At 37.7% G+C, this 27136-nt stretch overlaps 1 protein-coding gene across 2 annotated transcripts in view; it reads left to right on the top strand.

Moving 5' to 3' along the window:
• DOCK1 (dedicator of cytokinesis 1) overlaps positions 1-27136 on the top strand; it is a 540600-nt gene that overhangs the window by 467790 nt on the left and 45674 nt on the right. For both annotated transcript variants that reach the window (XM_074959163.1, XM_074959164.1), the window contains exons 39-46: positions 816-905; positions 9147-9251; positions 11972-12113; positions 12334-12412; positions 15385-15469; positions 17380-17466; positions 21723-21899; positions 23069-23152. In XM_074959163.1, coding sequence (XP_074815264.1) covers positions 816-905; positions 9147-9251; positions 11972-12113; positions 12334-12412; positions 15385-15469; positions 17380-17466; positions 21723-21899; positions 23069-23152 — 849 coding nt within the window. The remainder of the gene's footprint in view (positions 1-815; positions 906-9146; positions 9252-11971; positions 12114-12333; positions 12413-15384; positions 15470-17379; positions 17467-21722; positions 21900-23068; positions 23153-27136) is intronic.

Genomic DNA, 27136 nt, shown 5'->3' with positions numbered 1-27136 from the left:
TGTGTCTTTCAGCATGGCAAGGAGGGGAGTGGCACTGTGTCGAGAAGGAAATTAGGTGTCTCGGCAAGGGGTGTAACTATGATTTAAAATTTAAGATAAAGGGTAATATAGAACAAATTGGCATCTAACTCATTCTGATGCTCATATTTTATTAAGCGAGATGCCAGCCAAGTTTCAGGACAGATAAAGACAGATAGTAAGGCTTGATTCTTGGAGTTCTTGGTATGGGAATTTAAACATGATTCTTTACATGTACGTTAGTAAAAATGAAAAATACACATTTAAAAACATTCTTGCTATTCCTCTTTAAGATTCTCTGTATTTTGAGTAGATGAAGGATATTCCTAGTTATTGCTAAATTATTTTGTGTCAATTCATATGGCTCTTGAATCTCATGCTTGAAGGAGACAAAAAAGAGACTAGAAATATAATGGATGTTTTCACAAAGCAAAAGAAGTATCTCTCAAGTGTAGCCTGCTTTATCTAATACGGATTTGTAGATTATAAACAGTTACCAGAATCTATCAGAAACCCTGAGTTTTAGGATTTCCAAGTAGACTGTAAGGGTTGGTCGCACATTGGGTACCTGGCCTGGCTGGTAGGAAGAGTGTTTATTTTTATTTAATCTTCAGTAAATAAAAAGATGGGCTCATGAAAGAAGCTGCCACAAATATTTATTTATTTTGTCACATTTTATGCATAGTGCTTTTCAGGCATATCAGAATGTATTTTGCTATGTTTTGTTTAAATTTATTTTAATCCCGTTTCATTATTTGACTAAGGTATATAATTCAGTTGCATTTTTTTTTAAACAGATGTGGGAAGAGGCCATTGCCTTGGGCAAAGAACTGGCAGAACAGTATGAAAATGAAATGTTTGATTATGAACAACTCAGTGAACTGCTGGTAGGTTTCTTTTCCATTCAGTTTAAATTAACATCGACATTATCAACCAGTTTCTGTGGAATTTCACTTTTTAAGTTTTTTAAATAATATTGAAAATGCCTCTTACCTTGTTTATACTAGCCCAGTGGGGGAAGAATGATTTACTTGGCCGCTTGGGGCAGATGTAGGCTGGCAGATTAATTAAATGACCATCTTTGGAAGTGACTTAAGTGGAAAATGTTTGGTTTTTTTATGTTGGAACGAAGATATTCTGATTACAGTTTGCTTGTGGGCAGAAGGAAATTTGGGGTTTTTAAAAAAAAATAGATGGATGTATCTTAGCAAGATGTGTACATGAAAATTCCTTATCATTCCTGGAGCAATTAAAGATAGAGAGAACTCAGACTTTGATAAAATTATTTTAAAAATTGTAAACTGTATGTAAAGATAGTTATTTCAAAGGGCATCTGTATAATAACTTTACCAATAACTGTGGCGCTTGGAGCTTGTTAGTAGTAATGAGGTGTACTGAACAGAATATGGGACTGGAAACCAGGAAATTGAATTTTTTTCATCTCTGTCACTGACCTACTATTTAGCCTTCAGAAAGTCACTTAAAGTGTTTTTTTACTTTCAAAATTGACTAAGTAATGCCAGGCATTTTAATTATTACTGGGCACACTAAGGCATGACTTGAAAAGATACTGGGGAAGAGAAGGCAGACGCTGATCCATTACAAAAAGTTGTGAATCACTATTGTTCTAAAGGTATATGTTGATTCCTCCTTAGCACCAACAGTACCTAAATTCTGCTTCAGGAAACCTGAATCGTGAATATGCACTTTCCAATTCAGCTTCTCATCAATCCCATTTTTTAAAAAATCTTCTTTGTAATTACAGAAACAGAGGATCAAAATAATTTCCTCTCCTGAAAACTGGCTGGTCTGCGGCAATAACTGCGGGAGATACAATTAAGTGTTCCAGACTGTAGCCATGCTCTGAATTCTTGATCTCATTGTGAATCCCAACAAAAACTCGGGGATTCCTTCTTGGAATCTCATCCGTCAGGGAATCCATTTATGTATAGACCTCAGGAATAGTTCGTATCCATAAGGAGACTGATCAATGTAAAATCATCTCTCCAGATGTTACATTCTCTTCCTGGGGAATGCAGTTTCTTGGCTTTGTTGCTTGCCTTGAGATTATATCCTTGGCCTGCTTCTGAGTTGAGATCCATCAGATGTTCGTTCTGTGCATCATATCCAGCAAAGAATCAAGCATGGTCCAAGTGATATGTAGTCCCTTGCATATATAACTTTTTTTAACCATTCCACAGATGATTTTCTCTCATATGGTGATCCCACAACTCAACACTGGTTAAGAGAACTTGTATGTCTGATGTCCATTTAACTGTTCTAACTACACTTGTGAGTCTATCTGGTTAGAAGATGCATGTGGAGATGGTAGGATGGCTCCACCATCATATCAAGTGATAAAGCTCTATTGAAAAGTTCTAGACTCAAGAGCTATATGAAGGACACTTCTACTGCTACTTACATTTATGATATGTGGAACAGGTTCTAGGAGCAAACCAGTTCTAGTCCAGTCTGACAGTTGAGCAGCAGTTGTCTATGTGAATGTGAAGGGGTTCCACTCATTGCAGGAGTCCCTCCTTGTGGCTAGGTCTGAGAATTAGCTCTCGCCCTGTCTGGCACCCCATTCTGTTGGTGCTTGCTCTGTGGTCCCTCTCTCTTTGGGACTTGGGGTACTCCATCTTTACGACTTGTCCCCTCTCACTGGAAGACTGTTTTCAAGTGGCCGCCTGTTCCAATTATCCAGATCCTGTGCCACTTCCCCTCTGGCTATTAGGGGAACCTGGATGCACCAGCTACTCTGGATTCCAGAGCAGAGACCCTATGACCAGCAACCTAGGTCTGCTCAGTCTCAGTCCCTATTGCTGTTTCCCTGGACTCCTTCCTTATCCCACCTCTCTACCTTCTGCCCTATCTCTGGGTTTACCACTGGAGCTTCCTACACTCTCTGTGGTTACTTCACTACTCTTGGCCTCTTCTCAAATTCCCTAGTCCAAGGCAAGATCCCAGGACTTACTTTCCACTTGGATCTTCTCCTTGTACCTCGCCAACTCCCTTTCCCCCTAGGGAGTGACTGCAGACCTCCTCTTTTCAGTCTTTTCTTTTGTCTTTGTTTTTTAGCTCAGCAGCCTGATCAGACAGGGCTATGACTGCCACGTTCTTCATTCATTTTTAGCCATGTTTTGGGTTCTTATAAAACAATTATTTGACTCAATCTAGTATCCTTAAGGAAACATAACAAGACTTTTTTTTTTGCTCTATTCCATTTCCCTGACGTTTTTACTGGCCTTTAGGGAAAAATCTTTGATTTTTAAGCAAATGAAACTTTCTTTCCATAGAATATTGCCCACAATGCCATAAAACATAATAAACAGTTTCTTTGATTTAGCACATTACCCAGCGCATCTTTATGTCTTCTTAATAAGTTTAACTTATCATTTAGGGCACAATAAGAGCCCTAAATAACATTCTAAAAAAGACTACTTTACTTTATCATGATTGTGGAGTATAGTATTTTCTTTGATTTGTGAACATACATTGTAAAACCTTTGTCCTTTTGTTACCTTAGTCCATAGTTTTTGCCATTTCTTTGTAAGCTGTTTTGTGACCACACTTTTAAATTCTTTTCTACTTAAGGGTATCTTAATACCCATCTCCTCACTTTTTAGAGCCTGATTTGCTTCTTTGTCATCTCATTTCCAGGTATTCGGATATGTGCCAGATTCCATGCTATTGTCAGGCAGATACCTGCTTGCATTATATCTGTAGTTAGGAATGTTATTTCACTTATTATGTAATTTCTGCTTTCTGAAGTCTCTGTTTTGATTGTCATAATGCCATACAAGGAATCAGATAAAATTACAGCTGCAGCCAGTCACACATCTTTTATGCAGGTTCGTACCAACACTGTCCGCATTAGTTCAGCCATCAGAACAGTCACATAATTCAATAGCCGCTTCGATTTCTGGATTTCAAGACTAGGAACACAGAAGGCTGTTTCCATTCAACCTGTACTGTTAGCTTTTGATCTGTCTATGTAGACTTGGCAAAGCTGGACCCACTTTTCATAAATAAATTCAGAAATTCATTTGTCTTAATGTGTTTTTTTCCCCTCTTCCCTTAGTTTTTTTCATAGAATTCCAAGTTCACCAATGAGGTAGTAACTGTTCAGCTGTAATTTGATTTCCCACACCTAAAAATTTTAGTTTCCTCAATTTTTCTTTTTTACATATCTCCTTTATCCATTTTTGACCCTGATAGCATGAAGAAGCCTGTGGCAATCCATATAATTTTGTTTGCTTAACTCTCAGCAATACTCATCAACCTCTTCCTGCTCTCAGTTCCTGGCCTTTTACACCTATCCTAGCTCCTCCCCCAGCTGAGCTTCATCTGCAATTAGGTCTTATTAAGCCCTGTTTTCCCTCCAGGTACAGCATGTAAAGTTAATTGGCCCCTTCTGACCCATATTAACCTATTCAGGGCTTGTGTGGGGTGGACACCCCATCACAGTGAGACATCAACCAGAAATCCTAGGTTTCTCTCTGAGTCGATCCTACTACTTTTCTGGGCAGAGAAAACTTCATTGCCCTAAGAATGGCATATCTCTCAAGCCAGGTAACTCTTCTTACTAAACAGAAAGGGAATGAGCTCCCTTCATCCAGTCATTTAGTCTTCCCTTAAACAACTAGGAGCTCCCCAGCATAGATCACTTCAGCTTACCACAGGAAAAAAAGTTCTTCCTGCCTGGGATCCCTGTCTCCTTTGTCAGGAGCCTGTCCTTTGCTCAACACTGAGCCATGAGTGGTATAAGAGAGGTTAATGCTCCAATAGGAGGGAGTCTGACAGTAATAAAGTCCTCTTAAAATCCAGTTTCACTTTTTCTTTCTTAGTACAGAATCTCAAAGAAATTATCTTAAGTCACTTTTTTCTAGTGGCAGCTGTGGCATAACACACCTCCCTACTTGGCTTTTCGTAAGGATTTTCCTCCATGAGCACTTAGCTGATTTCTGTCAGAATTGGGAGATTGTACTTCTTTCCCTGTGTCCTTTTCTCTCGATCAAAACTGAGAGGTGTGGCAATACCTCTAGATGTTAAAAGGGGCATGAAGTCCTGCATAAGCCACACACAACATTGTGAGTTTGTGAGAGTTTGTTGAAAGAAAGGGCATAAAGTCCATAAGAATTTGTATGTAAGTGGATCAGAATGTGATCCACTTGGGTGCTCATAAAGCTCAGAAGCAATCCAACGGGGGATGAAATCCACTCCAGAAAGGCAACATCACCAATTGGGCTAAGGCAGGACGTGCTCCCCTATAAAAGTTCTGCAAAGCTGCCTTGTACTCCACACCACATACTTTTACTATATGTAGGGTGTAGAATGGTCTAGCAGGTAAAGCAGTAGACTGGCATTCAGGAGTCATATTCCCAGCAATGCCATTGACCTACTATGTGACTGGCCTTGACCTTGGGCAAGTCATTTCACCTCTCTGTTCTGTTGTTTCCCTTTTCTTTGTTTTCTTTCAAATGTAAATAAGGACTTTCTTTCACTGTGTTTTTGTATAGAATAGTGGGCCCTAGTCTCAGCCCCGATGATACTGTAATACAAATAATAAATACCTGTGCTTCTGCAGATGCAACTTTGGAAAGAGCTCCTTGCTTCTTTCCTTGAGAAATAGTTCTGCCCTTTTGTATGGAAGGAATCTGGTTATAGGCTGATCTTGTTTACTTAGAGAAGAGACCATTTTTCATAAGTCTGAATGATAATTCTTCAGTGGATAAGGTCACTCTCTAAGCACCCTCCCTGAATCTTGACTTCTTTTCCATGTTACTTGTATTTTTGTGCTTTTCTTTTTTTCTTTCTTGACAAACATTCCTCACTGAGCTAGTCACTGTTATTTAATGGATTAGCTTTGTTCAGTTTGGGTATATTTGAATAAGACTCCTTTCTTTCTCCAATCAATTTCTCGCCAACCAGGTGACGCTCACTTCACAACTTGTGAGTGTAAGCCAACTGCAGTCTGGAGACCACCTGGATTTGTATTAAAAATTCTGAAATGTCACTGGTGGCTCATGCCTGTTCAGGTGTGGCATAAGCAAAACACATCTATTTAAACCTGCTTTTAATAATATTAATATCTTTGATTTTTTTTCCTTTCTAAGCATAGTACTTTGCTCTTGTCTTTATTGAATTTCATCTTTTTGATTAAAGACAAGTGCAAACTACTCTGCTTAGAAAGGAAAAATCAAATGCACTGGCTAAGCAATAGTACTACAGAGAAGATCTGGGGTTATAGTGGATCACAGATTGAATATGAAACAACAATTTGATTCAGTTGTGAAAAAGCCTAATATTCTGGGTTGTATTGACAGGAGTCTCATTCTAAGACATGAGAGGTGGTAGTTCTGTTTTACTCGGCACTGGTGAGGCCTCAATTAAAAGAAAGATCATGTTCAGTCTCGAGAAAAGAAGACTATGGGGGACATGATAACAGTCTTATAAAAAGGGCAGTGATCTATTGTTCTCCATATCAACCAAAAGTAAAACAAGAAGTAATGGGCTTAATCTGCAAGGAATTAAGGAAATTCATGTTAGATATTAGGAAAAACTGTCTAACTGTAAGGATAGTTAAGCACTGGAATAGGCTTCCAAGGGAAGTAGTGAAATCCCCATCATTGAAGGTTTTTAAGAATAGGTTAGATCGGCAACCATTGGCATGCGGCCTGCCAGGGTAAGCCCCCTGGGTAAGCCCCTTTGGCCGGGTGCCAAAGGTTGCCGATCCCTGGGTTAGATTGTCAGGGATGGTGCAGACATACTTGGTCCTACATCAGTTCAGGGGGGTGGACTAGATGAACTCTCGAGGTCTGTCCCAGCCTATGATGCTGTATATAGATTCTGTCATCCTTTGGATAGCTAATTATTGTCCATCTTTAAATTGGATCATACAGATGAAACGAGAGAATAATTTTTAAATAATAGCTTAGTATTTATAAGTATTCATAGATAAAAATTATTCATCAAGGGAAACATGCATATAACTTTAACCGGAAAAGTTATTACATAAGATTTTCATCTCCAATTTAAAGGTCAAATACAAACTTTTTAGAAACTACAAAATCATTTGAATCAGTGAATCAGCTGCAAGTTATCTGCTGTCTCTCTAGATTTCAAAGAGAGATTTGGAAAAATCCACTTCAGTAGGAGGCATGCTAGATCTCATTCAGTACAACAATACCCATAACATAGACTCTGATAGGCTGCATATTTCTGCTCTCCAGTCCTTGTAGCTAATGTCTCTTTGCCCTCTTCTTGGCAAGGCAGGTTTAGATTTAGCTGGTCTCTCTTGTTTATACCAATCCAATTGTGTATCTCACGCTATCTAAAATTGATTTTAGTGGTAGCTGACCATCTGTGAAAACTCTCGGGCTAATTCTCCGCCCTGTTAAGATTGTTCTGCAATGCTTTGGTGGCGCTAAGCAGACTTAAGGGATGGATGGTCCACAGGTTAAAACACTACCGTATGACTTGGGAGTCCTGGGTTCAAGTCTTTGCTCCACCACATACTTACTCTGTAATCTTGGGCAGGTCACTTAGCCTCTCTCTGCCTCAGTTTCCCCTCTCTACAATGGGGATAAAGCACTTCCTTCCTCGCAGCGGTGTGAGGATAAATATACATTAAAAGGTTATGAGGTGCTCAAATACCAAGGTAATGGGGACCACAGAAGTACCTTAGATAGATATATATAGAAAGATACAAGTTGCCTAAGTGGGCAGCTAAGGATCCCTCCAGTGGCATTGAGGCAGCATACCCAGCCCCACAACCTTGCTGCCCTCAGAGAAGAGGGCATGCCTACTGTGCTTCAAGAATCCCCAGCTCCCAGTCCAGTTCCATGAGCTTATTCGCCTTAGGCAGCTCTAATTTATGGCAGGGTTCACAGGGGAATAAAGGTAACATACAGCCACTTTTGCCCACCTGCCCCTCGCAGAGCATAGTTTGGTTGTGCACCAAGCACAGCACGGCAGTCCTGAGGTTTAGATTCCTAATGTTTAATTAAGGAAGAGATAAGACAATGAAAGTAGCATCCCTACCATGTTCATCTCCTGGGAGCCTTTTTAAAGCTGGATGCTGCAGCACTTCTGAATACTTTTTATATAGAAGCTGTTGTTCAAATGTTAAACGTTGGACTTTAAGACATTAGCAAAATGATATTTTTACAGCCAGTTGCAAAATTCACTTTTCCAAAGATGAACTGAGATGTATTTGGTAAGTTGATGTCTTATGGCAATTGCTCTCTGCCATATGGTTGCAGTAATAAAACTACCCCAGAATCACACTACATCCACATTCAAAATCTTGTAGACTGAAATTATGTTAATGAGCACATATTGTAAAGTTATAAATTCTGTTCTCTTACCTCACAGCTCATTCTTACCATTTGAGCCTAACGCTGATTTTAAAAGAAATAAGGATCTGAGTTCAACTACAGATCAGTGGAGAGGCCTAATAGTCCCTGGCACATTTGTCTATGTCATGGGGTTCACGAACTTTCAATTTTGTGGATGGCATCTTAAAATAGAGTCCCATTGACCACCTTCACTCCCCATTCACAATTGCATAACATTCCAGTTGCAGCTACAGCAATTGTTCACATGGAAGAGTAATGCTAGGAACATATTTATATACTGTTAGCATATTTTAATGCAATTTAGCAGCTGGAAAAAAGAAGGTGAGCCAGTACCATGAGACCAGCTAGCTTCAGCAGCAAGTGCTTACAGGATTCAACTTTGAAGCCTTTAATCTATATCACCAAATCCAATATGGAATTTGGTACCTTTGGTCATGTCTACTCAAGAAATTTCCAGAGGGTAGGACAACAGGGTTGTTGCAGTCAGAATTCAAGTGCTTTGGAAAATTCCTTTGGAGAAGTATACATTTATTCTGTCCATGTTCTGTATCCATTACCACAAAAGTTCACTCTAACCGGAAAGAATATGTAGGATAAATAGTTTGGCATTTTCAGATATCAATAGATAAGTGGTCAAAAGATGAATAAAGACAAAAACACTTCATAGAGAATGTTTTGAACAGAAAAACTCTTACACTGGATTCTCATCTTCAGGGGAAATCTAGAAGGAAACTTTCAAGTAAAGTGTTGTTGCTGTTTACTTTACAGAAAAAGCAAGCACAGTTCTATGAAAACATCGTGAAAGTGATAAGACCTAAACCAGATTACTTTGCTGTTGGATACTATGGCCAAGGATTCCCTACATTTCTACGGGTAAATATTCTTTTGCTTTTTTTCATGAGTTACAGGTAGATCACTTGGTTTGAACAGATTTTCCTTTCATGCTGGAGAGGATTTGTAAATAGGAATCTTTTTGTAGTTATACGAAAAAGATGTCAATTTTCTTTTCAGTTATGACTGAGCAGAATTGTAATCAAAGGAGCTATTCTTTACAGCACATCCAGTGTTTTATAAATCTTAAGTTTTCATATAATTGGAAATGAACGTGTATAACCAGTATGTTCTAAATCTAAATGATTGTCTTGCTTTTGACTGTTCCTTTAATACAGAGCGCAAATAATGATTGTCAGAGAGAACAGTTTTTCACTAGTATAATATTAGAAGGTTGTGAAGGGCCAATAAGTTTAATAAATTATTTTTGTCTGAACTATAGTTACAATTTAAAATGATATCTAATAAAAGTATTTTCTAATTGTTTGTGATACTTACATTTTGTCAGAGTTCATTTACAGATTAAAGATATTCTTAACAAAAATGTGTAGAAGATTTAGGAATAGAAAGTAGCTGCATTGTAATTATTGTACTAAAATATAATACTTAGCTAATTGGGGATTACAACAGGCAAGATATTTCCTATTCTAATTGTTAGAATCATAAAATATGAAAGTGAAAAGCTCTCATGAGGGTATGTGATCCTTATACCTGGTAAATGCAGGATTTGTCTTTATCCTATATTTTCTAGTGCTTTGTCTACGTAGTTGTAAATGCTAGTTTTGATTATTCTGTTCTTGTGAGACATCAGCTGATCTGCAATTCTGAAACTTGACTGCTTCCCCAGAAAATAATTGGATAAACATTTTATAAAATTCCTGAAAAACAAAACACAGGGAATGGTGAAAATAACAGTAATCTTCAAAACTAGAAAATAGAAGGTACCATAAAGTTGCTGGTAACTTCTCAGAGAGTGATTTACTATTAATCTTGCCACATGCACATTAATGTACAACAGAGTGCATATTTCCCATTATGGACAGAGTTATCTGTCAACTATTTAGAGCTGTTAAATACAACTTTGTGGAAATTATTCTACTGGGATCACAAGAGAGGCAGCAAGCTGTCTTGAATATCTGAGTGCAATAGCAGTATATTCGCACGTTCCAGCATCTGAGCCAGTAATACATTTGCATTCAGGAAATGTGCAGGAGTACAACACACAATTTTCCAGTTGAAGCATTGTGTTATCTGTATATTCAAAGGGATATAATGGAAAGTAAGAATAGAGTTAACCAGGTTTACTAATATTGGACTGATCTTTTTTTTCACAATTGAATAATTTTGTGTTATTGCAGCAACATGTTTACTATGCTTCAAAAATTGTCAAGGGTCAGTGTGTCATATATATATATATATATTAGCAATAAAAACTGTAATGTTTGGCTATTACGTGGATTGCTGACAGAGAAGGTTCTCAATACAAGATTTTCCCTGTATTTCAGTTTTTTCTTTGAGTTATAAGAATGATTCACTTTTAATGTATCTATCTTCATATTTCTATTCTCAACTAGAGATAAATATTTTTCAGCTCTTGTCAATTTCAAGGAGCAGCATTGCAGAACCAAACTTAAGTGACTGTTATAGAAATTATTAGCATTATGCTCCACAAATCATTGTTTTTCTATTAGGTTGGTAATCATTTTTTTTACAAGTCTTACTTCTAAGAACTTCTGAGATGAATAATAAGATAAAACATTTTCAGATTAGGTTGTTACCTTCATATCAAAATTCATTTTAATGTGTCTTGATCGCTTTAGTGCTATAAACTTATGTGCCTCCTATTATACAACATACTTATCTTTCAGAATTAAGCATATTTCTTGAATGTATAACTCAGATTTATCTTATCGGTTTATCTTAATTTTCATCATTCAGTGACACAAAGCAATAAGCAGAAATGACCTCGCATTAAAATAATCATATAGAAGCTATTCTTTTCAGACAACTGTAAAATATTAATAGAAACCTGTTTGAGAGAGCTAAAATGAAATCCACAGTATCTCGATCTTTTTAGAAAAGCTAAATTAGATATATCATCTTTGGATGTATATGAAGTGCTCTGCACTAGAGTTGAGATACTATGTAATAAGATGTCATTTTATAACTACAGACTATATGGAACTGTCCTGCTAGACGTAGCAAGAATCTCTGATACTCCTTGCATACTCATTTCATCGGAATTGGTTTTGTAAATGTTTAGACATAATAGCTAAATTCTGCTCTGATACACCATGCAAACACCATTCACTTCAGAGGATGATTTGTAGGTGCAATGGAGAGGATTATTTTGGCCAATACTTTTTCAGATATTCAGGAAGGTGGCTTATGCACTTAAAGTTAAGAGGTGCTCAAGAGCTATCCTGAATTGAGGCCTTTATTATTTGCCATAGGCCCTTATTTAAACACATACTAAAGTTCCATTAACTTCAATAAGATTTAAGCCTGTGCTTGAAGTTCAGTATGTGCTTAATGGCTTTACTGAATATGGATTAATTAATGCTTCAGTGCTTTGCAAAATTTTCACCATAATATCTGTGTTGTGTGTCATTCTGTTGTAAACTAGATGTTTTATATTTCTACAGCTACTAGGAGGATTTGAAGAATCCTCCAGATACGCTTTCAGCGGACTAGGATATTATTTTATAGTGAATGTACTGTGAATGTTACTCTATGAATTTCACTGCTTAATTTCTTTCCAGAACAAAGTGTTCATTTACCGGGGGAAGGAATATGAACGTCGTGAAGATTTTGAAGCAAGGTTATTAACCCAATTTCCAAATGCCGAAAAAATGAAGACAACATCTCCACCAGGCGATGATATTAAAAACTCCCCTGGTCAGTGTATCCTTGAAAATTGCTACATGCATATGCTCATGTAATCTAATCAGACTGAGAATTTGTTATTGTTGCTAAAATTGCACAGTAGTTCACTGCACTTTTTATGTTTTTATTGAAATATTACTGTCTTTATGCCAATTTTCAAGAGACATTTCTCAGTTGAACCATCTCTCCTGCATAATTTAAACTTTGTCTCTCTTCAATTCTTAACCTGTCAATTCAGATATTCAGTGTTTTACTGTAAAACCAAAACTTGATTTACCACCCAAATTTCACAAGCCGGTATCAGAGCAAATTGTAAGGTGAGTTTTCCATTAATTCTACCTTCTTACCAATCTGGGTGAATGGCCTGCATACAACACTGAAATTAAGTAAACCCTTGTAAACTGTAATTCTTCTTCTTTGTTGTTATAGTGTGTGTTTGATTTTAAAAATAAGTTTCTATAAGCAGCCACTGAAGATAACACAGACACACGCTTGAGGAGGTGAGCCCAAGCTCATATCACAATGGGGTCCTGATCTATAATTGGGACTGTTAGGCAGTACCACAAACCAAAATATAAATAATAATAAAAGTTACAGTAGAACCTCAGAGTTTTGAACACCTCGGGAATGGAGGTTGTTCGTAACTCTGAAATGTTCGTAATTCTGAACAAAATGCTATGGTTCTTCCAAAAGTTTACAACTGAACATTGACTTAATACAGCTTTGAAACTTTACTGTACTGTAGAAGAATGCTGCTTTCCCTTTATTTTTTTAGTAGGTTATGTTTAACACAGTACTGTACTGGTTTTTTTTTGTTTTTGGGGGGTTTTTTTGTCTCTGGTGCTGCCTGATTGCATACTTCTGGTTCCAAATGAGATGTTTGGTTGACTGGTCAGTTCGTAACTCTGAGGTTCTACTCCAGTTACTTCACTTCTTTGGACTGGCTCCATGCCCAAGTAGAGGACTGTGTTAGTTGCAACATCACAGTACAGTGAATGATGTGATACTGTAGCCAAGCAGGAACCAAGCAACCATTAAGTTCACAGGCATGACAAGAGCTGAAAGGAGAAAAGTAAAGTATGAATTTTAAACAATATCATGCTGAATTTTCCTTTTTACCTGGCTGCTTATAGCTCTTCAGCCCATACTGATAAAGTTTCCAGGACCTGGCACTTAATCTTTGCAGACTACCTTTAGCCCCTGAGTAGAGAACCCTTGTAGTTACTAAAAACAACAGCACACCTCTGCAGTTGTAAGATAAAAAGGGGGTTGGTGGATTACAGATCGTTGCAGTTAGCAATAAATCCAGTGTTTCTGTTCAGTCCATTATTTTTGGTGTCTAAATCCATTCATTATGGATTTACAGCTTATTACAATATTTTGTAACCCACTCTAACGGGCGGGCGTTCACCACTCCAGCACCTCCTGCTGCCTGTCTTGAGAATTAGTTTTGTGCCCTCTTCAGGTGGTGTCTTGCTGCCATCACTCCTGCTCTAGGACCCATGTCCTTCCAAGGTCCGCAGCGTCCTCTTCAATGACACAACCCTCTGGCCGTGCCACACACTGTGCTCCCCCCTTCCGGGGGACCAGCAGTCCGCTGTTCAGCCACTTCCCTTAATGGCTACTGCAGCGAATTGTCAGGCCACTGCCTCATGGCCCCAGCATCCTCTTTGCCTGGGCCCCAGGGCCTCAGCCTGCAAACCCCAGCAGCCAGCCAGGAGCTGTCTCTCGCTCCCCCGGTTCCTGCTCATAGCACTGCTCTGCCAGCACCCTGGACAGTTCTCTAAGCCCTCCAGAGAGACAGTCCTTTCTCGCTGGGCTCCCAGCAGAGAACTGAACTCTGCGTTGCAGCTCCCTTTTTATATGGGCCTGGTTGGCCCTGAATGGCTGCCTCCAGCGCAGTCTCCTTAGGGCTCCTTTTAACCTCTTTTCTGCCAGTAAGGAGCAGGTGCCCCATCACACCCACTAACCTCCTCTTTTTGTCCTATGACTGCAGAAGTGTTAACGGGCCTGTCAAGGTTCCTTCCCCACTCTGAACTCTAGGGTACAGATGTGGGGACCTGCATGAAAGACCCCCTAAGCTTATTCTTACCAGCTTAGGTTAAAAACTTCCTCAAGGTACAAACTTTGCCTTGTGCTTGAACCCTATGCTGCCACCACCAAGCGTATTAAACAAAGAACAGGGAAAGAGCCCACTTGGAGATGTCGTCCCCCCCAAACCCTACACCCCCTTTCCTGGGGAAGGCTTGATAAAAATCCTCACCAATTTGCATAGGTAAACACAGACCCAAACCTTTGGATCTTAAGAACAATGAAAAAGCAATCAGGTTCTTAAAAGAAGAATTTTAATTAAAGAAAAGGTAAAAGAATCACCTCTGTAAAATCAGGATGGTAAATACCTTACGGGGTAATCAGATTCAAAACATAGAGAATCCCTCTAGGCAAAACCTTAAGCTATAAAAAGACACTTAAACAGGAATATACATTCCATTCAGCACAACCTATTTTACCAGCCATTTAACAAAGGGAAATCTAACGCATTTCTAGCTAGATTACTTACTAACTTAACAGAAGTTTTGAACTGCATTCCTGATCTGTTCCCGGCAAAAGCATCACACAGACAGACAGACCCTTTGTCTCCCCCCTCCCCCCCCCAGCTTTGAAAGTATCTTGTCTCCTCATTGGTCATTTTGGGTCAGGTGCCAGCGAGGTTATCTTAGCTTCTTAACCCTTTACAGGTGAAAGGGTTTTGCCTCTGGCCAGGAGGGACTTTATAGTTCTGTATACAGAAAGGTGGTTACCCTTCCCTTTATATTTATGACAGGGCCACTCTACCTTGAATGGTCCCTCACAATATGTGCCAACTTCTTATAATATACAGTCTGCTCCACCTTGTATTTTGCTGTGATGCTGGGAGTTCCTTTCCCAGACCTGAGAAGAGCTCTGTGTGGCTTGAAACCTTATCTCTCTCACCAGCAGAGGTTGGTCCAATAAAAGATAAGACCATGAGAGACACATAATGTTCTTATCTTTTATTGGACCAACGTCTGCTAGTCTAATTACCTCACCTACCTTGTCTCTCTAATATCTTGGGACTGACACGGCTACAACTACACTGCATCAGTACATGCCTGCAGACTCAGAGCTATGGGGCAAACTGTGACTCCTTTTCCCTGTTAACAGAGAAGTTCAGCAGTATTTTATTTAAATGTTCTAACGACTAAACATGTTGTTAATACAAAATACGTTTACAGTTATGCTATCTGTTTTTTGGTTTTTCTTAATTCAGTTTCTATAGGGTGAATGAGGTCCAACGATTTGAGTATTCACGGCCTGTCCGAAAAGGAGAGAAAAACCCAGATAATGAATTTGCGGTAATTTTTTTTTCTCTTTTGTGAATGCAGGATAGCTGTTATGTTTTGGTTTGTTGGAGGTTGATAGATTGATTTCGTAACTGCAATAAAATGGGACTGAATTTATTATGAGTGCAATAAAAACTATACGTATCACGAATTCTGTTTTATAGCACTAAGCAAAATGAACAAAGCTTCTCTTTAGTCTGTTGAACATTTGACCACTTTGCAGGAGAAATACAAAACCGTCAGGCCTTAAGATGTAACCATCCTTCACTGAACGCTGTCTTACCTTAAGGATCCCAGCCAGGCATCCTTTAAAATCAGTCTTTGCTACAGCAATACATATTTTACAAAGCCAGATGGTTCACCATATGGTCAATAAAGCTCTCTCTCTTATCACAGCCTGTGTCCACCAAGTTGGTTACAACAAGCCACAAAAATCAAGTGCTTTTCCCCCCTCCCTCTCCACACCCAACTTATTCCTGGCATAGGAAGAGGAATAATACTAAGAGTACTTTGTACTTTATATATAATTTTTCAATTGTAGATCTCAATTTTCTTTAGAATAGGAGGTTCCTTGTGCCTTTGAATAGACTGGAATTGGTTTACTAGAGCAGAGAACAGTGAACAGCTTCCCCAGGTTCATTGTCCACTTCACCATTTGCTCTGAATAGAGAGCTGCAGTCTTACACCTCCATACAAGCTAGCCAATTTTAATCTGCTGTGCTTTGAGGGGCTGGTGTGTTGCGGAACTCCACCCTGTCATTGCAGGCAGAAGATACTCAGCCAGTCTATCCTGATTCACTTGACAAGCCCTGTGCCACAGCTGGTTGTTCTGCTACTCAAAGTAAACTTGGCTGCTAATAAAAGTGATCCCAGATGAGATGGAAGAAAATGCTCCCATCATCAATGGATGATTCTGGTGCAAAAACCAACAAAGATGTTTTGGCGAGATAAAGTGCTACAATGTACAATGTATCTTGATTTCCAATTCAAAAAAATTAAAGTAACTAAAACACATAGGAGCTTCGGGCCAGATTTTTAAAGGCATGTAGGCATCTATTGCGATTTTCAAAAGCACCTAGGTGCTTAACTCTAGGCATCTGGTTGCTTTTGAAAATCTCACTAGGCACCTGGATAGCTTTAAAACTCTAGCCCTTGGGTCCTATTGACTTTCAATGGGACTTAGGCTCCTAAGTGAGTTAGGAGCTAATAAAAGACAGCCCTGCCAATATATTCCCCATTTCAAATGGGGAGGCAGGGCCAGATAAAACAAAATTAGATAAAGAAACATGTTCATCATGACTTTAACATTTACAGACATGAGAGAGCAATAATTAAAACAATAATTTCTTTTAAAATAGAAGACAAAGAAGTTTTAAGATTAGGCTGCTTCTCCTTGCACTTAAAATCACTGAGATTTTTGATGAAAGATACAGTCTGTAAGAACACTTTTTAGGGCATTAATGTGAGAACCCTAAAGGTTACACCTGGGAAACTTGTTTTCAGCTTTATTTAAAATTGTCCACTCAGAGAATGGAGTGGAGGATTTCTGTAGACAGATAAATTTGTTCCTGAAGTCTGTCATCCCACTTTGTCTAATGTGATTTTCACATGAGAGACAGGTTAGTTGGAAAATGACAGTTCAACAGAAGCAGGTGGAGCTTTTACATAATGTTACCCTTTAGTTAAAAGACCAATATTTGGCTGTTAAATAGCACATTAGCTAACATGTTGAGACCAATCTCGCCACAGACATAGCCCTGAAATATACATACAGATTCCATTTGCAATATTTTTTTAGCTTTGTAATGTCTATACTGCTGCAGTTCTTCTTTCTGATAATGAAGTTGTAAATCTTTGGTTAGGATAAAAGCTATCAATCTGCTAACATGCTATTTCTAACCTTTTTTATGTTATATTTGCAGAATATGTGGATTGAGAGAACCATCTATGTGACAGCATATAAATTACCAGGGATTTTAAGATGGTTTGAAGTCAAATCAGTTTTCATGGTAAGGACAAATCAGGATGAATTTACTAAGACTACTTAGAACTTTTTTCTTCCAGTTACTGAATATATGTAGTGTATATAACTTTGCTTAACCTCAAAGTCTAATCAATGGAATCATATGTAACCTGCTAAAGGAATGGGGACTTACATACCCACTCTTCTCATCAAGGAATACTGTTGTTTATTGACTAAGGTGAAGGCTCAGATAGCAAAAGTAGTATTCTTCCGTCACTGGTACAAAAATATAAATGGTGAATCGTATAAAACCTCTAGGCCCTGATTCAGCAAGATTTTTCAGCACTTCTTACCTTTAAGCACGGGAGTAGCCACATTAAAATCAAATGGACTACTTGTTCATTGATGTATGAGTAGGCTTGGAAGGATTAGATTTTTATCATTAAGTGTCAATTTCACCATAAACACACAAATCAGCGAAAAAGTATTTCCAGCTATAATAAAAATATACAGATAGGCAAAGAAAGAAAAATAATACTTGAGAACTTACTTGAGTTTGATTTACGGATATTTCTTTTGTACATTTTGACGTGAAGCTCACAATTTGTGTTTTAGCAGTTATAAAGTTTTAACTTATTGATTCTCAACATCTGCTGTCGTTAAATATTGTCTGATTCCTCCTGTTGTCTGACCTCCCCATAATTTCCCACAACTGTGAAAATTTAAATAAATAAAAACTGAAAAATGCTTAAAACAAATGATTTTGTACAATTATGAAAATGTTAACTGATAAGAATTTTAAAAATACTTTAAAATAAAAATATTATCTGTCAAAATTATTAAAAAAAAAAAGAGAGAGAGAGAGAATTCTGCCAAGGGCTCTAATTTGTAAAGACCACAAAAGTATTACTTTTTAAAAGTGGGAATTGGATCATTTAACTGTAATTTATCTAAGGGAAGACTTTAACTAAATTAAATTACTTGTGCTGACTAAATTTCTTTTGTAAATATCATTAGTGATTAAATGTTGTTTGAGTTCTCGCTATAGTTTTTAAAGTTAGCTAAAATATGCCCTAAAAACTTCACCAAGAATTTTAACAAATGTGTACCTCCTTTTTTCTAGGTTTCAGAGTAGCAGCCGTGTTAGTCTGTATTCGCAAAAAGAAAAGGAGTACTTGTGGCACCTTAGAGACTAACCAATTTATTTGAGCATAAGCTTTCGTGAGCTACAGCTCACAGTATCAGATGCATAAAGTGTACTTCCCACTTTATGCATCTGCTGAAGTGAGCTGTAGCTTATGAAAGCTTACGCTCAAATAAATTGGTTAGTCTCTAAGGTGCCACAAGTACTCCTTTCCTTTTTTCTAGTTCATAACTAAAACTGTTTACATAAAATATATCCATAATATATCTTACATACTAAATTAGCTGTAATTTTTAAGTTGCAATGAAAACGTTGTTACTTGCCGCAGTTTTTAAATCTTCCTTATGAGGCTTTATTTTATTTTTTTAAAGGGAAAGAACAATTTGCATATGATTAATTAAAAACATTTTATTGCTCCATTGAGATTTGGTTGGACAGTTGTATTTAGATGAACAAAAGTAATGCAGAAAATGACTATGGTATCTATAGTAACAGAATATGAATGTGATATTTGACAGTATTAGGCAACTGAATAAAACATTTTGATTTATTTTTGTATTTTTATATTTTCAACATAATCCTGATAGAGATGATAGCATTTACCTTCCCTGTTGCAAGAACTGTTTTCTGTAAAACCTGGCATATCTGATGAAAACTCCTTCACCTTCTGAGTCAAGAACACAGTCTGACAGGCCACTTCATCCAGTTTATACATGTGCACTTTTAATGCTGTGCACCTGATAGAAATGTGCATGAATCTGTTTAATGGAGCTCTTTCTATAAGCCTTTTGTAAGTAAGGATTATATTAGTCACAGCTGAAAAAAGGAAACAGAAACAAAAGTAAGGAGAGCAAAGGATGACTTTTGACCTACTATGTAAGTCTATTTACTACAAAAGCAGTTATTAGCTGTACATAAACATTCATATCAGGTAAAACTCTAGCAGCATAATTGCAAATCTTGCACCTCTATAACACAACATTTTAATTCCTGATATAAATACTCTGGGTACATTGCAGAGCACAATGAATGAAAGTCCTTTGAATATTTTATAAGTTGTTGATAGAACTAGAAAATTCCATTTTAAATAAAGGGTTGATGCCACATCAAATCATTGACTAGAGAGGATTAAATAATTTAATAGATGAATTAATTTATTTTTTTTCTTTTTGTAAATAACTAATAGCAGTTTATGATTTCCTTTAATTTGTCGTTTGAAATTATTTGCTTCACTTTTACTAATACTTATTGGTCTGTAGATTGTTTGCAAACAGGTTGTTGTGAGTATTTGAATATGTTAAATTTGAGCTCTGAAATTTTAATTGGACTCACAGATAATAAACTGGTGTTTTTCTGTAATGAATGGATGAGAATAACTTCTAAAATCAGGTTTCTGGTTTGAAACCAGATTTACAAGTTCAGTATTGATTTTAAAAGTTTGTGTGCACAAACTTAGCAGACAAACAGAGTCATTTGTCATGAAACCTTGAATTCTAAAATAATGCTCAAAACACACTTTAAAAAATTATAATTAAAACAGACTTGATTTAATCAGAAAGCAGGTGTAAGAGTGACAACTAAAGAAATTTGATTATAAGTGGCTCTCAGAAGCATGCTAAGCAACTGATAGCTAGCTAGAAGTGCTTCATTTATGTAGAGTTTATGTAAATTAGAGTGTAATCAACTACACACTTGCATTTTCCTAACAGGCCCCAATTAACCCCCATCACACACGTTTTCCATTTCTACCACAACATTTTTTGTATAAATAGGCTAGAACTTTAACACTCTTTAATTGAGAGACTTCCAAAATTTGGTGAGTGGATAACTAAGGGTATTCAGAGTACTTGCTGGTGGTCTGTAGAGAGCTTGCTCTCCTCATACAGGGTGTTTAGTCACATTTATATGTATTTTAGCTATATTTTAAATATTTTCCAGATATTACTTTTAGGCATAATCAACTGCTGTAGTTGCCAGAAGGATGTATCTGATCACAAATGATGGGAGGTGATCCGTATGATTTCAAATGGGAGGGAGGTGCATACAATGCAATCTCTCTGTTAAGAACCGATTCACCTTATTAAAGAGTTTGAGGACCCCTACTTTAAACAATGTAATAACTTTAGACCATGGAATAGAATCATAGAATCATAGAACTGGAAGGGACCTTGAGAGGTCATCTAGTCCAGAGTCCCCTGCACTCATGGCAGGACTAAGTATTATCTAGACCATCCCTGATAGGTGTTTGTCCAACCTGCTCTTAGAAATCGCCAATGATGAAGATTCCACAACCTCCCTACGGAATTTTTCCAGTGCTTAACCACTCTGACGGGAAGTTTTTCCTAATGTCCAATCTGCTAATACATCCCAGAATTATGTTTGCTTTTTTTGCAACAGCATTACACTGTTGACTCATATTTAGCTTGTGATCCATTATGACCCCCAGATCCCTTTCCACAGTACTTCTTCCCATTTTGGCAGTCGTTTCCCATTTTGTATGGGAAGAAAGCATCTTTTTGGTTTAATTATCCAAAATAGAATGAAGACAGTGGTACTTACTGGACAAATATGATCGCCTTTTATACAACATATTTAATACAACTTCCTGAGAGGCTACCAGATACTGCAAAAGCCACGCAGAAGTACCTTCTTCCTTTTTAATATTTAAGTATCTGAAGAGCACATCTTTAAAGTCCAACAGACAATCCAGTCCAAGATGCTGGCTCTGCTGTTACCATAATGGGGTCTGGATCACGCTTCTGTACCCACTAAGAGCTGCTTGTCCATAAGTCTTCATATGCATAGTTTTCCTCAGTATCTCACAAGAAGCTCACTTGGGCTCTGTCAAAGCAATTCTAATGTTTTAGACCTGCTTGATCTTTCTGAGAGCCTTGGTCTATGCAGTAATTATGCTGTAAGAGTGAAAAATAGTAAACCTTTTATCTGTTTATCTCATATCAGTTATCGCAGTATTGACACTATATATCTTGCCTAGTAGAAACAGCACCTTCCTGCAGCTATTGACTAAAATTCCTCTTTCACTCTAAAATCTATTAGTTATCATTGGGATGGTTTGTGGGGAGCAAACTATTCAACCGTGACCTGCTACATGACTACTGGACCAGTAATTAAAACTTATTTTTGTGCTGTTCTTTTAGGTTGAAATCAGTCCACTGGAAAATGCAATAGAAACTATGCAGTTAACAAATGATAAGATCAATAATATGGTTCAACAACATTTGAATGATGCAGATCTACCTATTAACCCCCTCTCTATGCTACTTAATGGCATTGTGGATCCTGCAGTCATGGGAGGATTCACGAACTATGAAAAGGTATGTTCAAAATTAGCTTTGTTTGGTCAGGGAATCTAATTAAGTGTGTGTGGTGTGTACGTGTGCATGAGTAAACTTATGCATTATAGGTCAGTTTTGGAAAGCTAAAATTTTCCACGTCTCGAGTATATTATAAATGGGTGATATTTATAAAGGGTTGAAGAAAGAGAAACAGTGAGGGTTATTAACCATTGGACCAATTTCCCAAGAGGTGTGGTAGATTCCATCATTTGAAATCTTTAAATGAAGATTTGATAACTTTATAAAATTTATGCTTGTAGTTCAACTGAAATGTATTGGAGCTTGTGCAGGTATTACTGGGTGAAATTCTGTGGCCTGTGTTATACTACTTGATCATCTAGTATGACCAGTTGTCTCTTCCTGCCTTAACATCTATGAATTAAAAGTAATTGGGATTAATTTAGTGAAAGTGCATTATTATTATATATTAGTTAGTATACAGTCCATCCAAATATATTTGAATGACTTCAGCTGCTTATCACAGACCTAGTCTGATAAATATATACACATGAGAGCTTAGTATAAAAATGGTGAAAATGTAAAAACTATATTAGTGCCTATTCAAACTGCTGTTACATAGGCAATAAGTTTTTGTAAGATAACTAAGGGAGACATGTGATTTGCACTCTTTGACCTGTTATCGGAAGAACTCTTCCAGCCTCCAATATCCCTGGCCTACTTTACCTACATAGGATGCCTAAACCACTGGACACTGATATATAGTATTGTGGAATGTAAATCATGTTGTTGTGCTGCAAGACGTATTGTAGGCTTCAAAATTTAACTAATCTTCCTGGTGACCCCCAAAATTGCACTTGGGCACAATACCCATAATTGTCGATGAGGCGGACTAAGCAGAACCCTTCAGCAGTACTTCTTGCTTGACCAGAGGGTTCAGTGATGAGCAACATATGATAATATTCCTCCCCCTACTTTACTGCCCCCAAAGGATGGATATCATGCTCTCAGGCACTATTAAATTGTCATTCATTGCTTTTAATTATGTATTTGTAGACATGTTATTACTGATATTTTTTAGCAAAATCTTTTGGTTTGATTCATTTTCCTTTGCTATAACTAAAAGCCTTCCTAGATAGTAAATGTTCAATCATTTTCTGAAATAACTGGTACTTTTCTGTTTTCATTAGGCTTTTTTTACTGAAAAATACATGCATGAGCATCCAGAAGATCATGAAAAGATAGAAAAACTAAAGGACCTCATAGCATGGCAGGTAAACTGTCTAATTCAAATCATGCCTGGGCCAACTGACATACAAAGGCAGCCTGCTGTCACTTGTGACAAAATTCAGGCATCAAACCATTCACCCTAGTGTATACATTTCCGTGGCATTTAGACTGTCTTGGAACATGAGCTAAAGTTCATCTTTTCAAATCTGACATAGTTTGTCATTTGATAATCCCACAAGTGACTAACATTATTAACCCATTTTTTATTACATAGTCTCTCCTGTTACCAGTTTAGAGAGATAAATACACTCTCTCACTTTCAAATGACTCAATACCTTATGATTGTGTTGGCCAATTCTGTTGTAAATTTAGTTCTAATTTTTTCCAGTATAGTGCTAAATTAATGAAGAATTACAATAAAAACTAAATTAAGAGTATTCAAGTCTTACAGTTTAAGAATTCAGAATTTAAATCCCTAGGTTACATGTTCAACCGTAAGTCTGTCTCCTTGTGCAAATGCTTTATAATGTTGTCTGTTTACATGATCACTTATTGTTTCTCCAGATAATATATATATAAAACACATTTTTTTCTACAACCACAGATGTGCATATGTAGCATCTTGTAGTACTGTATACTGTGTATGACAGATAGTCAATTAAAGTCACGTATACACGAAATGTATAGTAAATGGGCAAGAGTTTCTGCGACACCTTTGCGTCATTCCCAGCGCACCTTACAAAATTGTAATGTGTTTATGGATGTGTGTAGATATATATTACAATTATATAATATATACATATATATATACACGACTATATATACACATACAGACACACAGATGATACATTATATATTATGATATTTATATATATATATATAGTGGAACTCTACAGTGCCATTTTTACAATCACTGTTCATAGAAGAAACATACTTTAAATAACTTAAGAGGTGTCACAGATATTTGTAGTGAACCAGAAATAGGACCCAGATCTCCAAGTCCTGTGCCTTAAACATAGTATCATCCTTCCTCTGTGAAGAGCTACATTTCTGTCTTCCAAAGAATACATTTCAGGAAAAACAGGAAACCCCATTCTAACTTTGTTGGAAGGCTGTACTCTGATATTTTGGAAGGCTGTACTCTGATATTTTTTCGTTGGCCTCAGAATAATTTTATGATAAAAATCCACAGATGTGACTAGAAATGTTTTTACCCAGAAAAAAGTCTATTATTGTGTTTTATATTCAATTCTGTCTTTATTATAAATGAAATAATTTAATTTCTAGAGGATTCAATTTTAGATGTTGTAGAGACCACAGAGATAAAATTCAAAAATCCTTGAAAGGCCATAAAACTATTCCAGAACAAACACTAGTTTGGTCTGCAAAAGTTTTATTGATTTTTTAATTGTTGTTGTTCCCCTGTAAGGTTTACTGTAGATTGGATTTTAGGGACTTCAGATTCAAGAGAGGAAAATAATTTGATCCCAAGAGAGTAACTTCATGTCAGCACTGTCATTGCCCCTAATGACCATATTAAAAATGAATTGTATTGGTGCTCATGAACACATTTTACCCCAAAAGAGGATCATCCTGCTGGAAACACGTACTCATTAAAATAAGAATAAACACTGGCAAATGCATTATTTAAAATCTGCAAGTTTTGTTTTGTCAACATGTTTAAAAATACAGACAACTTTCTTGTCACCAGTTTAGTTCCAAGTATGATAGAAGCAAAGCAATTTAAAGACAAGAGATTAATACAAACAAATATTTTTCTGAAGCTGTCACCAATAAGTGATAAAAATCAAAAACCAAAAGAAATAATTTTGAAACTACCTGATATAAAATTAGAGTGGTCATGATTCCTAAAACATTCCTGAAAACTTTTTCAAATAGCATAACTTCATAGAAAAGGTGGCAGGTTAAAGAAAACTTTTAAACACTATTTCACATAAGGAACAAGATGGCTCAAGGGACTGGAGAGAGATACAGTATAGAGCCTTTTTCCATTAAATCACTAGTTTGACTTCATCTCCAGCTCAGCAGTAGGTATCTGTTGGCCAATATGAAACACAGTAAGTTGGCAGTCTCAGTCCAATTCCTAATAAATAGGTTTCTGTATCTCAACTGAGCATATTATAGGTGCTCAGAGATTTGATATCTCAATATAGATCATTGTGTTAATAAAACGTTATGATATCGAATGTTAATTACCTCCGTGACTATTTTGTTTGTATTGTTGCACCCCTTCACCTTCCCTTTGTCTCATTTGTCTTTTGGAAAACAACCTCTTCAGGGTAGGGATGGTGCCTTCTATTTGGAAAGTGAAAAATAAAACATGTATTTGGAACAGAATACAATTTTTTTCATTATATAGTCTTATTTTTAAATATAAGTGTTGGCAGTAAGATGATCATTTTATGCAGTAACTTGTGTGCATGGGCACCACCGGAAACAAGTAATTGGTAATAATCTTTAATTGATACTCTTTAGTTGAAAGGTAATCTTTGTTGAGAGAGAGCAGGAGAGAGAGAGGCCAAAGATTAAGACCTCATTCCTGGGTACCTTCTAGGTCAGTGGTCTCCAACCTGTTTACACACAAGATCACTTTTTGAATTTAAGTGCAAACTAGGATCTACCCCGCCCCTTCCCCGGGGCTCCACCCCACTCACTCCTTCTCCCCTTCCTTCGTTGCTTGCTCTCCCCACCCTCACTCACGTTCACTGGGCTGGGGCAGGGGGTTTGGTTTTGGGAGGGGGTGTGGGCTCTGGGCTGGGGCTGAGGGGTTTGGAGTGTAGGAGGGGGATCTGGGCTGAGCCTGGGGCAGAGGGTTTGGGCACAGGAGGGGGTGAGGGGTACAAGCTCTGGGAGGTAGTTTGGGTGCAAGAGGGGGCTCTGGGCTGGGACAGTGTTGGGGTGTAGGAGTACGGGGTATAGGAGGGGTTATGGGGTGCATGTTCTGGAGGGGGCTTAGGGCTTGGTACTGGGGTGCGGGCTCCTGCCAGGTGGCACTTACCTCAGGTCACTCCCTGGCGGCGGTGCAGCGGGGCTAAGGCAGGCTCTCTGCCTTCCCCAGACCCACACCACTCCCGGAAAGGGCCAACACGCCCCTGCAGCCCCTGTGGGGGAGCATGTGGCTCTGTGCACTGCCTCTCTCAACAGGCATCGCCCCTGCAGCTCCCATTGGCCACAGGTCCCCGTTCCTGGCCAATGGGAGCTGCAGGGGTGGTGCTGGCAGGCAGGAGCAGCGCACGGAGACCCCTGCCCCCCTTCCCCGCTACACCACCAGACTTTTAGTGGCCGGAGATCGCGATCGACTGGGAGAGTCTCCAGGATCGACCAGTCAATCATGATCTACAGGTTGGTGACCACTGTTCTAGGCTCAGTCTCAAAATTGGCACTACTCTCTGGAGAGGCCCCTACAGAACAGGGTGGAAGTACAGAGAGATGGAGCAATGTGTGGGGAAAATTCAGTGGCTTTACTTAAATTGTGGATGAGAACTTCATTTTTCAGTGCTTCCATGTAGTCTGGTGCCTTCTGTTAATGTGTACTTCAAGCTACTACCCTAAATTAGTACCGTTTAAAACAGTCACAACAAAAAGATCCAAACTTCGGGTGTTTGAACATTATTTCAAATTCATGAAAATCCTATGAAATGCCATGGTATTTCTCTCATGGGAAATGACTGTGCTGCTCAACCATTAATATTCTAGTTTTTATATCTATTGTATTTTTATATCTATGGTATTCATTTTAGGTGTTTGTTTTTGTCTAATTTTGTGCCTTTTCACTTCCTAGAAAAATCAGATCCTGTCATTTTATTTGACAGTATCATTTAGATCTGAAATAGGCTGTTTCATCACCACATGACAGTAATGAAGTTCATCTCAGTGCAATAGTCACTCAACTTCTAGCCATTATACTTAGAGCATACCAAGACTAGTACACAGCACAAAGAATTATTTCTGCACCCTTCCCATACCGGTGAAAGGAATTACAGCATACAACATGCAAAGTTAAAAAA

This window comes from Natator depressus, chromosome 7, assembly GCF_965152275.1.
Source record: "Natator depressus isolate rNatDep1 chromosome 7, rNatDep2.hap1, whole genome shotgun sequence".
Taxonomy (NCBI): Eukaryota; Metazoa; Chordata; order Testudines; family Cheloniidae; genus Natator; species Natator depressus.
This window is presented reverse-complemented; position numbering and strand designations above follow the sequence as displayed.